Source organism: Columba livia, chromosome 6, assembly GCF_036013475.1.
Source record: "Columba livia isolate bColLiv1 breed racing homer chromosome 6, bColLiv1.pat.W.v2, whole genome shotgun sequence".
Taxonomy (NCBI): domain Eukaryota; kingdom Metazoa; phylum Chordata; class Aves; order Columbiformes; family Columbidae; genus Columba; species Columba livia.
Genome location: NC_088607.1, coordinates 15,753,823 through 15,764,209, shown reverse-complemented (window position 1 = coordinate 15,764,209; position 10,387 = coordinate 15,753,823). Strand labels below are relative to the sequence as shown.

The window sequence follows — 10,387 nt, the reverse complement described above, 5'->3', positions numbered from 1 at the left end:
ACATCTCAAACTGACACCAAAACACACTGTACTGAGCTATGCAATACTGATCAGCGTCTTATCTGTAAAACAAAAATAAATTTTAAAAAGCACAGCAAGAGGGGGTAGCTGCAGTGTTTATTTGACAATCACATGCAGTGCTACACGATTCAATCCCCCAACTTGTTCAGCTCCCTTTCTCCCAAATACTGCCCAACAGTTGTTGCTGCAACATCTGGGAATGAGTCCTTTTATTTAAAATGGCCAACATAAGTTTCCAGGCCAGGGACTGGTGATTCAGGGGAAGCCAAGGGAAGAGATGTCAGGCTTCGTCACCTAGTTCACATCCTCTACAGCCTGAGGATGGAAGCAGTATCCATCTGTCCATGTGGCAGGGAAGACCCTGGAGTCTCAGTGCTCTTGTCCCAGCACGGTACCTTCCACTACAGAATGTTCTTTGCAATCGCGTTCAGGGTCCTCACTTTGGCCACGTCTGCCACCTTTATGGAGTATTCAGGGGCGGAGAAGGACGCTCCCATAGTGATGTTCGGATTTCTGTCAGGAAAACGACTGGTTACTATATGCAGGTGATACAGACGAGTAAGATGGAAAACCTACCACCTCCCCAGCCCTCAGCAGTGGTCAGAGAGGCTGCTGGTGCCACCCAGACCAAAGACAAGACAGTAACAGAAAGAAGGCAAGAAACAAAAGCAGCAATAGAAACCCAGTGCAGACCTGTGGACTAGTGTAAGTCAATCTTCACTCATTCCTCAGAGGCACATCCCACTGGTCTCCCAAACCCTGCACACCCCAGTGTTGAAGGTCTAAGGCAACTACACCAGAACCCGCCTTCCTGAGTGTCAACACATGCACTCGCAATCCCTAGGGCATCAGTAGCAGAAGAAATGCCTCAAGGATCCAGCTAGGCACGGAGCTCATGTCCAGATGAGCACCGCTGGATTTGTAGGCTGCAGAACACAGAGCCAGGCATGACAATCCCAACCATAAAAGCACAAATAGCTCCCAGAAAGCGGTTTTAAATTTATGCATGTTCTACAAACTCATGTTCACATTAATCCAGCTTTTCTGTTGTACAGTTTTGCTATAAAAACAACAACATAAAAAGAAAAATAAAAATAAAGAATCCATTACCTGAACTTCATGCCCGAGTCCCGGGCTGAGCGAGCAGAGCAGTGAAACTCAGAAGCAGCGGAGCCTTCCAGAATCCTCTGCAGGTTGCGCTCTGTGATGCCACCCCCTGGTGGGAACAATCCCAAAGTCACACACAGTGCAGATCGCACAGTCCCAGCCTTGACATCACCCCAGGACTGACATCCTAAGGGACAAGCACCATCTACACAGAGGGGGAAATACAGCCCTAGGGACAACAGAGATCCAGGCATATGCAAACAGACAGGAAAAGCCTCGGCTCATGTTCTCCCACAGATCAAGAGCTGCCCCTAAATCCGCCAGCAAGCAGCAGCCACAGGGCTCTGCCATCCCCAGCTGCATGGCCTTTACTTGCATCAGGGCAGCAGCTCCTCCTCCTGGGGACCTGGCTCAAAAAGCTGGATCAGACAGCACATCCCAGTGCGAGAGATGGGGCAGCAGGAGGCTGGGGACTACAGGACCTGTTACCTATGGAAAAAAGTATATATTACCTGGCACCACCACGATTCTGCCCTTTGCCTGAAAAAAGAATAACACATTAGTGACATTGCTCAGTGCTACATCTGCACACGTAGCTGTTGGGTGGCAATAAAGCCTTGCATGCAGTGCCTTCAGTAAGCTCACATCTCCATGGCTTACGACTTGTGTACTCTCACCCATTTTTTGGTACTACTCATGTTTTACAAGGAAAAGTGGAAAAGACTTGACAGTTCCAGCTAAGACAACTTGTCACTGTTCCCTCCTCCCTCTCTATCCCACCTGGCCACCTCTCAGGTACCTCTGTTGCATTTTCCTAACAGGAACTGAGAGAGCGCAGCAGGAACCTCACTTTGCTGTTTGCGTGGGCTGATCACACCAGCTGCTGACACCAGCTCTTACCACCCTCCTCCGCCTGGCTGTGAGCAACAACAACCCAACCAGTCTCTGCCATGGAAGACTTCAGGGTCCAGCCCATGTGGACTTGGGAACACAGATTAAGGCCAAGACAGAGAAGAAGAAGGGTACTCCTTGACAGAAGTGCTTCCCTTATTGAAATGTGGACCACCACTAAGGAGCTGTCTCCAGACAATGCCCAGGGAGCAGTTGTGATAACCCAGGGGAGCACAGGCAACACTCACCTGCTCCGCAAGCCTCTTAATTAAGGACAATCCTTCCAGCGCTGAGCTGTCGCAGCCACTGGTCAACACCCGCTCAAACCCCAGAGAAATCAGGGTCTCCAGTGCCACCACAGGGTCGTGTACCATGTCAAAGGCTGAAAGATCACAGAATCACAGAATGTTAGGGATTGGAAGGGACCTCAAAAGATCATCTAGTCCAATGCCCCTGCTGGAGCAGGAACACTTAGATGAGGTTACACAGGAATGTGTCCAGGTGGGTTTCAAATGTCTTCAGAGAAGGAGACTCCACAACCCTCCTGGGCAGCCTGTTCCAGTGTTCTGATACCCTCACTGAGAAGTTTCTTCTCAAATTTAAGTGGAACCTCTTGTGTTCCTGTTCAAACCCATTACCCCTTGTCCTACCATTGTTTGTCACTGAGAAGAGCCTGGCTCCATCCTCCTGACACTCACCCTTTATATATCTGTAAACATTAATGAGGTGACCCCCCAGTCTCCTCTTCTCCAAGCTAAAGAGACCCAGCTCCCTCAGTCTTTCCTCATCAGGGAGATGCTCCCCTCCCTTAATCATCTTTGTTGCCCTGCGCTGGACTCTCTCCAGCAGTTCCCTGTCCTCTTGAACTGAGGGGCCCAGAACTGGACACAATATTCCAGATGTGGTCTCACCAGGGTGAAGTAGAGGGGAAGGAGGACCTCTCTCGACCTACTAACCACCCCCCTTGTAATACACCCCAGGATGCCACTGGCCTTCCTGGCCACAAGGGCACAGTTCTGGCTCATGGTCATCCTGCTGTCCACCTGGACCCCCAGGTCCCTTTCCCCTACGCTGCTCTCTAATAGGTAATTCCCCAACTTATACTGGAACCTGGGGTTGTTCCTGCCCAGATGCAAGACTCTACACTTGCCCTTGTTATATTTCGTTATATTTTTCCCCGCCCAACTCTCCAGCCTGTCCAGGTCTCTGATGGCAGCACAGCCTTCTGGTGTGTCAGCCACTCCTCCCAGCTTCATGTCATCAGCAAACTTGCTGACAGTCACTCTATTCCCTCGTCCAAATCATTGACGAATATCTTGAATAATACAGGCCCCAGTAGTGACACTTGAGACACTCCACTAGATACAGGCCTCCAACCGGACTCTGCCCCATTGACCAAGATTCTCTGGCTTCTTTCCTTCAGCCAGTTCGCAGTCCACCTCACTAATAGAACAGCTCAGAAATCATTTAGCTCATTGTGCTCAAGCCCTGTCCCCCAGCCAGCTCAGGAGATGACAGGAAGGGTCCCTGTCACAGCTGGACACCCCCCTGGGGAGCCACAGCTCCTGACTATAATGCCCCCCTTGCAGCAGTGGCAGGGCCACCATGCTCAGCTCCTTCAACACCTCCTCCCCACACTGGGCAGTGACACAGCCCCCCAACCTGGAGGCCCTAGACCTTTTCCCTCCTGGGGCAACAGCACAGCCACAGCTGGCTCTTACGCAGCAGGCAGAGCTTTTCTCCCTCCAAAGAACCACCACGGTGCATTTGGCTCACCCCCCTCCCAGCCCCACCGTCCCCTAGCAGCAGGGCAGAGGCTCGTCCCTGCCAGGGCTGCTGCCCCCCATAACTCACCGCGATGAAATGTGACTGGCAGGGGACGGCACACGGCTGCAATAGAAACGTATGGTCAGTCAGGGCTGGAACAGAGAGCTCCTTGTGCTAGAACCACAAAAGCACATGAGGTACAAAAGGGCAAAGGGTTCTCAGGGCATTCCTGGGGAGCTCAGAAGACTCCCAGTACTTGCTGGGAACAGTGCAGCTGTTCCTCTTTGGCGAGGAAGAGTTTATCTGCCCTTTGAGGAAGCAACAAACCTTTTGTTTTTATGAGTAACATCAAACCCCCCTTCTCATCTGCATCATGTAGAACTCTCATTCCTAGCACAGATGTCTTTCTCTGCAGGAAGGAACCAGGGAAGTGGTCTCATCTACCTGGGGGAGGGACAGGACCAGCGCTCTTTGACAGCAAGACAGTTGATTGTCGCAATTTTTTCACTACCTATAATTTCTCCTCCATCTGAGACCAAAGCAAACTTCCCCAGTTGAACTCCATTTACTGGGTAAAAGTTATTTATTTCTATGAAAATAAATCCAACTGCCTGCTGCCCCAGAAACAGTGGCTCCAGCACAACACCTCATTGCCTTAGTGGAGGCAAATCCTAACAAGAGCCCTCTCTTTTGCTGCACTCCCTACAGCACATTCCCATTCACATGAGAACCTCAGCACCACGTCACCAGGGAAAGGCTCAACCCTCTTTAGCTTTGGCTGTAGCTCACAGAAAACACGTGGAAGTAAATTATCTTTATGTGTTAAGGGTCTGGACTAACAACTTCCTGCTGCAGTTTCAGTGACCTTTTGCAGCTTTCTATCTCATTATCTTTTCTCACTGAGTGTGTTACAGGAAAAAACGAACATGAGTTGACAGCTACCCACAAGGTGAGAGTCCAGAAGAGAAACATCCTCGACACCAGTCGCAGGGATGTAAGCAAAAGAACAAAGGGCAAAGAAAACAAAGAAGGGAGAGAATCCAACATACACAGATGCCCCCAGAGCAGGTCACCTAATCCTCCCTCCTCCTTAGGCCCTGTTTGTTACGTCCCAGGTGGCCTCAAACCGTGCATGAGCTGCCTCGGGCCGCGGCCCTCGGTCTGCAAAGCTTCCTAACTATTTAATGTCCCACAGATATGACAACACGTGGAAGTGGGGCAGGCGGAAGAGGCGGCAAGGCCACGGACGAGACGCGCAGACCAAAGTGCCCCGCGCGGTTCTTCGTACAGCACCGACCTCCCGGCCCCACCGCAGCGCCGGTGCCAGCACGGCGGTTCCGACCAGGGATGCTCTTACCCAGCAGCGCCGTGCAGAGCTCGGTGTCGATGCGCCCATCCTCGGTGAGGGCCCCGAACACCAGCCCGTCGGCCCCGTGCAGCTTGGCCAGGCGGATGTCGGCCTTCATCACCTCCACCTCGCGGTCCGAGTACAGAAAATCTCCCCCGCGAGGCCGGATCATCACGAACACCGGGACCCTCACGCACTGCTTCACCACCTGCAGCAGCCCTGGGGGCGGGGGCGCCGCTCAGCACCGGCTGCGGCAGCGCCGGGCAACGGGCGGAGGCGGGGAGGGGAACGGGGGACGGAGCAGCGAGCCGGGGTCGGAAGGCTGCGCCTGCCCCGGGGCGGGGCTCATGCACTCACCCATGCTGGGGGTGGTCCCCCCTTCCACCAGCCCCGCGCACAGCTCGATCCGGCCGGCACCTGCGGAGAGCCGCGTCAGAACCGGCCCCGCCGCTGCCCGCTGCCCCCTCCCCTGCGTCCGCCGGGCCTCACCTCCGCGCTCCGCGTTGACGGCAGACTCCACCGAGTCCACGCACACCTCCATGAGGAAGCCATCGTCCATGCCTGGGAGGGAGCGGCGCCGTTAGCCCGGCCCGCCCCATGGCGGCCGCCCGGCCCGGCCCCGCACCGCCGCCGGCCGCCGCACCGCCCCACTTCCGCCCCAGGGCCCGCCCCCTCGCTCCCGCTTCCGGCCTCGCCCCCTCGCGGCCCGGGCCCGCACCGCCCGCGGGCGCGAGGGCGTGCGCAGCAGGGCGGAGGGTGGGTGCGCGAGCCGGCGCGCCCGGCTCGAGCGCCGCGGCGGAAGCCCCGCCCCACCCGGCGCCGCGGCCCCGCCCCTGCCACCGCCCGGGCCCCGCCCCCGCCTCGCGCGCGGCCTCACCTGCGCTGGCGGCGCGAGGGGGCCGCTGCTGGCTCTGGGTCACGTGCCGGGGATTGTCATGGTGACGCTCAGGTTTTCCGGAAGCGCTCGCCCTGCTTCCGGCGGCCCGCGCCACTTCCGGGGTCACTCGGGATGCTGCGTGCGGCGCGTGGCGGCGCCCGGCTCCTGCTGCCCGCGCGCGGTGCAGGTGCGGCCTGGGGGCGGCGGGGACCGGAACCGGAACCGGGACCGCTCGGCCTCCCGCCGCACCGGTGCCTTCCGCGCCGGCTGCTGCAAGGGGCGCCCCCGCCCGCCCCCCCGCCCGCCGTGGGGCGGTGGCTCCTGGCCTGCAGCGGCGCCGTGGCCGGTGCCGTGGTGCTGGGCGGTGTCACCAGGTGAGCGCGGCGCCCCCGTCCCGCCGGCACCGGTTCGCGCCCCGCGGCCGTGCCCGCCCCGCTGGAGGCGTTGGGGTTGGGGCCGTGCGGAGGCAGCTGACCCCGCCGGTCCCTGCGGCCTCCGGCACCCGCCCGGGGGCACCTGCGAGAGCCGTCCCGCGTCTGCGCGCTGCTGCCGGGGCACGTCCCGGGCAGGGCCGGCGGTGTGCAGCTTGGGGCCGCTGGTCACTCAGAGTCACTGATCTCCATTCTGTTCCTAACTATGAGGTTGAGTGTTGTCTGGTGCAGCCAAGAGCTCTCATTCCAGCTCAGCTGCGTTACCGTCGCAGTGAATTGTGCCCGCTGATGTTTCTCTCTGCCCCCAGGCTGACAGAATCCGGCCTTTCTATGGTTGACTGGCACCTGGTGAAAGAGATGAAACCCCCCCGGACGCAGCAAGAGTGGGAAGCCGAGTTCCAGAAGTACCAGCAGTTCCCAGAGTTTAAAATGTGAGTGTGCAAGAGTGGAAGGAGAGTGGGCTGGGAGCAACAGTCCCGCAGCTGAGCAACACAGGGGGCTCTTGCAGGGAGGGGGATGATGTCTTGTACCGCTGGGAAGGCACATGAAGTGTGATGGCGACTCCTTCGCTGTCAGTTCCTTTCTCTGGGGAAGGTGATCTCTTGTTATGGGAAATAGGGCTGCCCTATCGCGTTTAGCTGTTCTTTGTTTTACTGTGTTCAACAGCCTGAATCATGACATGACACTGACAGAGTTCAAGTTCATTTGGTACATGGAGTATTCGCACCGTATGTGGGGCCGTGTTGTGGGTCTGGCCTATATTCTACCTGCTGCCTACTTCTGGCGAAAAGGCTGGCTCAGCCGCCCCATGAAGGGCTGTGTTCTTGCACTCTGCGGGCTGGTCTGCTTCCAGGTGAGCGAGCTCTGTAGCTGCAGGGATTAGCAGCAGCATCTCTTGTGAATGTCTTCTGATTGAGCATAGTTGAAACAGTGGGATTTGGGAAAGCTTGGGGGCATGTCCGTGCTGGTAGCTGGTTGAAGGTGGAGGAAACAAGATGCCCCTTGCCCCTAATGTTTATCTGATTTAAGCAGCTACTGCTGCCCTGTCTAGCTCTCAGCCCTCCTGTTCCGTCAGGGGCTGCTGGGGTGGTACATGGTGAAGAGCGGGCTGGAAGAGAAGCCAGACTCTTACGACATCCCTCGGGTCAGTCAGTACCGTCTCGCAGCACATCTGGGTTCCGCGCTGGTTCTGTACTCCGCCAGCCTGTGGACAGGGCTGTCGCTGCTGCTTCCACGACACGAGGTACGGTGTGTCAGGAGTCAAAAATGTGGGGTTGTGGCAATTGAGAGGGTTGGGGGTGTGATGCGAAGGGTGAGGAAGGGGTGTGAAAGGTGATGGTGCCTCCATTTTAGTCTCTGTTCCTGACTCTGATGTATTTCCGCATTACAAAATACCCTTTCTGTAAACCCCTCAGCTGTGGGACACTTCCTTTGACTAATGCAGTTCCACTCAGAAGTGATCAGTCTCAGAGCTCGCACACACTCAGGCAGAGGTGTGCCTGGCTGGGCTAAAGGCTTTGTGCCGGTAACCGTCCAGCAGCCGCTTCAGTTTCTGCGCAGGGTTTGACTTGATTAGTTGTCGTTTTGAAGAACCACTGAAGCATGGCTGCGCCGTGTGGGGGTCTCTAGATTCCTCCTGTAAAACACAGGCCAGCCCCTTTGCCCATGTGTTCAGTGAACGCTTTTCTTACCTGCTGCAAACAGCGCTGGAAATGCCTTGATTTTTTTTTTATTTATTTTTTAATTTATTTTACAGTTACCAGCAACCCGTCAGCTCCTTCGCCTGAGGCAATTTGCTCATGGCACTACAGCTCTCATTTTTCTTACTGCTCTTTCAGGTAAGAGTGTTTCTTACTGCCATCCCATTCTGCAGCTTGTTCTTCTCTGCCTTGTTTTCCTTCTGGTCTGGCGGGGACTGTGAGCAACCCCATCATGTTATCTGAGAAAACTTCATTGCTTTCAGGGGGCTGAGAGTCAAGAACCTCCTCTCTGGTTGTTCCTGAGCAGGTGGACGTGCTCCTTCCAGCCTGCCTGTTGTTGTGTGATCTCTGTTGATGTTTCTGAAAGAAATTTGGGATGAAGCCAAGGTCTTGGGTCAGAGCTGTGCAATACGGAGCACCGCCTGTGCCTGCTCTGGAAATCTCATTTTCTGCTCCTGCACTGCAGGTGCTTTTGTGGCAGGGCTTGATGCTGGCCTTGTGTACAATTCCTTCCCCAAAATGGGGGAGCGCTGGATCCCAGATGATCTCCTGGCCTTCTCTCCCGTGCTGAGAAATATCTTTGAGAATCCTACAACCGTGCAGTTTGATCACAGGATCCTGGTAAGTGCCGTCTTCCTGCAATGTCTGTGCCGTGTCTAGGTTGCCTCCTGTTCCAAGCTGTCCTCTTTGGGCTGTGGTTCTGTCAGCTTGAGTGATATCCAGGGTGTCCAAAGGTCCTGAGAGCACGTTACCAAAGTGCTTCTGCAGAAAGAGGAAGTTTAGCATTCTGATTTATTTTCAGTGTGGTCTCCTTCCTTAAGGATGTCTTCCTCCTGCACAAGTCACAGACTTTGTTTCTTTGTGTCTCCTTTTCTGTCCCGAACTACAGACCAGGGTAGCCCTTGCTACTGAAATGTCTAGGAAAGTTGTGTGAAATAAAACTTGGAAATCCCGATATTGAAGCTTCTTCCACAGCACTGCTAAACCTGCTTTACTCTGGTAGCACCCAGTGAAAATATCTCAGCCAGTTAGAGCAATCCAGGTATTAAATATCACTGCTGGCACTGCTGTGGACTAAACCATCACTAAGACTGGAAAGAAAGTTTAAGTGACTTAAAAGAGGAATCACCTGGGGTGACCTGCACAGGAAAATTTTGACGGTGAACTACAGCTGAGTGGTAAAAATGAGATCATGACATCTTCCACCTTTAGTTGTCAAGGTGGCAGGGGAAGAGGCCAGAAATAATCCCTAATGATGTGAAGGAATGAGGAAAAGCTATTGGAAAGTAGAGCATTAATTGGGAGAAAAGAATGGAACTCTCACTTTAGTTAAATTTCAGGGTTGTTAACCTGGTGGACATGGGAACTCCAGGATCTGGTCATGGCCGGTAACACATTTCTACAGCTAAATTTTGCTGACAGAATTTCTTTTACTGCATGGAAGGTGCAGCCAAAGGCTACTGCACCCATTTCCTTTCAATTGTTTTCAAAGGGTGGTCGCTTCTCTTCCCTTCTGTAGGGAATTGCCTCAGTCACAGCTGTCACAGCACTGTACCTCTTCTCACGGAAGATCCCCCTCCCTCGCAGGACCAGGATGGCAGTGACTTCCTTACTGGCTGTGGCTTGCATGCAGGTACTGTACTGCATGCAGTGAATTTGAGGGTGGGAAGTCGGGCTGCAGCCCCGGGCCTTTCCTTTTCCACGTCATGCTCTGTGCTGAGGCTGTACCAGCGCTGCATCCACAGCAGCTCTCACCCCTTCTCCCTCCTCGGCAGGTGGGCCTGGGCATCAGCACCCTGCTGATGTACGTCCCGACGCCTCTGGCTGCCACGCACCAGTCGGGCTCCCTGGCTCTGCTCAGCATGGCACTCTGGCTCATGAGTGAGCTCCGGCACGTCCCCAAGTAACCGGCTAGAGGGAGAGGAGCCCTCCTGGAGGAGCTGTGCCACGGGCCCCGAGGCGGCAGAGAGCCCCCCGCACCGGGTGCAGGGGGGTTGTGTGCCAGGCAGGGCTGTGCGCAGGTGGAAGGCGGCGGGCGTGAGAACTTTGTAACATAAAGGAGTTTTTACGGAGCGGCTGGTGTCTGGCTGCGTGCGTCCTTTCCGGAGCGAGGTGAGGAGGAGTGCGGGAGCCCCGGCGGGAGCTGCTGCCGCAGGCGGGGCCGCCGGGCCGAGCCGCGGCAGGGACGGGAGGGGAGGGGAGGGCGGGCGGCTCCTTTTGGCGCCCCCTGGCGGCCGCCCGGCGT

General features: G+C 55.7%; 2 protein-coding genes across 4 annotated transcripts; one reads left to right on the top strand and one right to left on the bottom strand.

Moving 5' to 3' along the window:
• Positions 1 to 96: 96 nt before the first annotated feature.
• On the bottom strand, positions 97 to 6,152 carry CUTC (cutC copper transporter). Of its 3 annotated transcripts, none has more exons than XM_065067257.1 (9): positions 6,012 to 6,152; positions 5,624 to 5,695; positions 5,492 to 5,551; positions 5,144 to 5,342; positions 3,874 to 3,909; positions 2,268 to 2,401; positions 1,641 to 1,668; positions 1,132 to 1,237; positions 97 to 534 (listed from the first exon to the last, which is right to left on the bottom strand). In XM_065067257.1, exons 2-9 carry the CDS (start codon positions 5,684 to 5,686, stop codon positions 423 to 425), a joined length of 738 nt encoding a protein of 245 aa, XP_064923329.1. In that variant the 5' UTR covers positions 5,687 to 5,695; positions 6,012 to 6,152; the 3' UTR covers positions 97 to 422. The 3 variants fall into 3 exon arrangements, with proteins under 3 accessions (XP_064923329.1, XP_064923328.1, XP_064923330.1); XM_065067256.1 differs by having other exon boundaries at positions 5,144 to 5,353; positions 6,012 to 6,146; XM_065067258.1 differs by lacking the exons at positions 5,492 to 5,551; positions 6,012 to 6,152 and having other exon boundaries at positions 5,144 to 5,353; positions 5,624 to 5,762.
• LOC102096376 (heme A synthase COX15) lies at positions 6,144 to 10,214 on the top strand. The gene is made up of 8 exons (XM_065067250.1): positions 6,144 to 6,385; positions 6,751 to 6,873; positions 7,109 to 7,295; positions 7,518 to 7,685; positions 8,199 to 8,280; positions 8,609 to 8,763; positions 9,662 to 9,775; positions 9,918 to 10,214. Exons 1-8 carry the CDS (start codon positions 6,144 to 6,146, stop codon positions 10,047 to 10,049), a joined length of 1,203 nt encoding a protein of 400 aa, XP_064923322.1. The 3' UTR covers positions 10,050 to 10,214.
• The last annotated feature ends 173 nt before the right edge of the window (positions 10,215 to 10,387 follow it).

What these genes read in the sequence shown, in the direction of transcription:
- CUTC (XM_065067256.1), bottom strand. Translation starts at nt 5,693, where the DNA reads ATGGACGATGGCTTCCTCATGGAGGTGTGCGTGGACTCGGTGGAGTCT. An exon ending in TTAAGAGGCTTGCGGAGCAG is followed by an intron (nt 1,669 to 2,267) that starts GTGAGTGTTGCC and finishes TTCTTTTTTCAG; the next exon opens with GCAAAGGGCAGAATCGTGGT. An exon ending in CAGAATCGTGGTGGTGCCAG is followed by an intron (nt 1,238 to 1,640) that starts GTAATATATACT and finishes TGTTCCCACCAG; the next exon opens with GGGGTGGCATCACAGAGCGC.
- LOC102096376 (XM_065067250.1), top strand. Translation starts at nt 6,144, where the DNA reads ATGCTGCGTGCGGCGCGTGGCGGCGCCCGGCTCCTGCTGCCCGCGCGC. An exon ending in AGTTTGATCACAGGATCCTG is followed by an intron (nt 8,764 to 9,661) that starts GTAAGTGCCGTC and finishes TCCCTTCTGTAG; the next exon opens with GGAATTGCCTCAGTCACAGC. An exon ending in TGGCTGTGGCTTGCATGCAG is followed by an intron (nt 9,776 to 9,917) that starts GTACTGTACTGC and finishes CCTCCTCGGCAG; the next exon opens with GTGGGCCTGGGCATCAGCAC.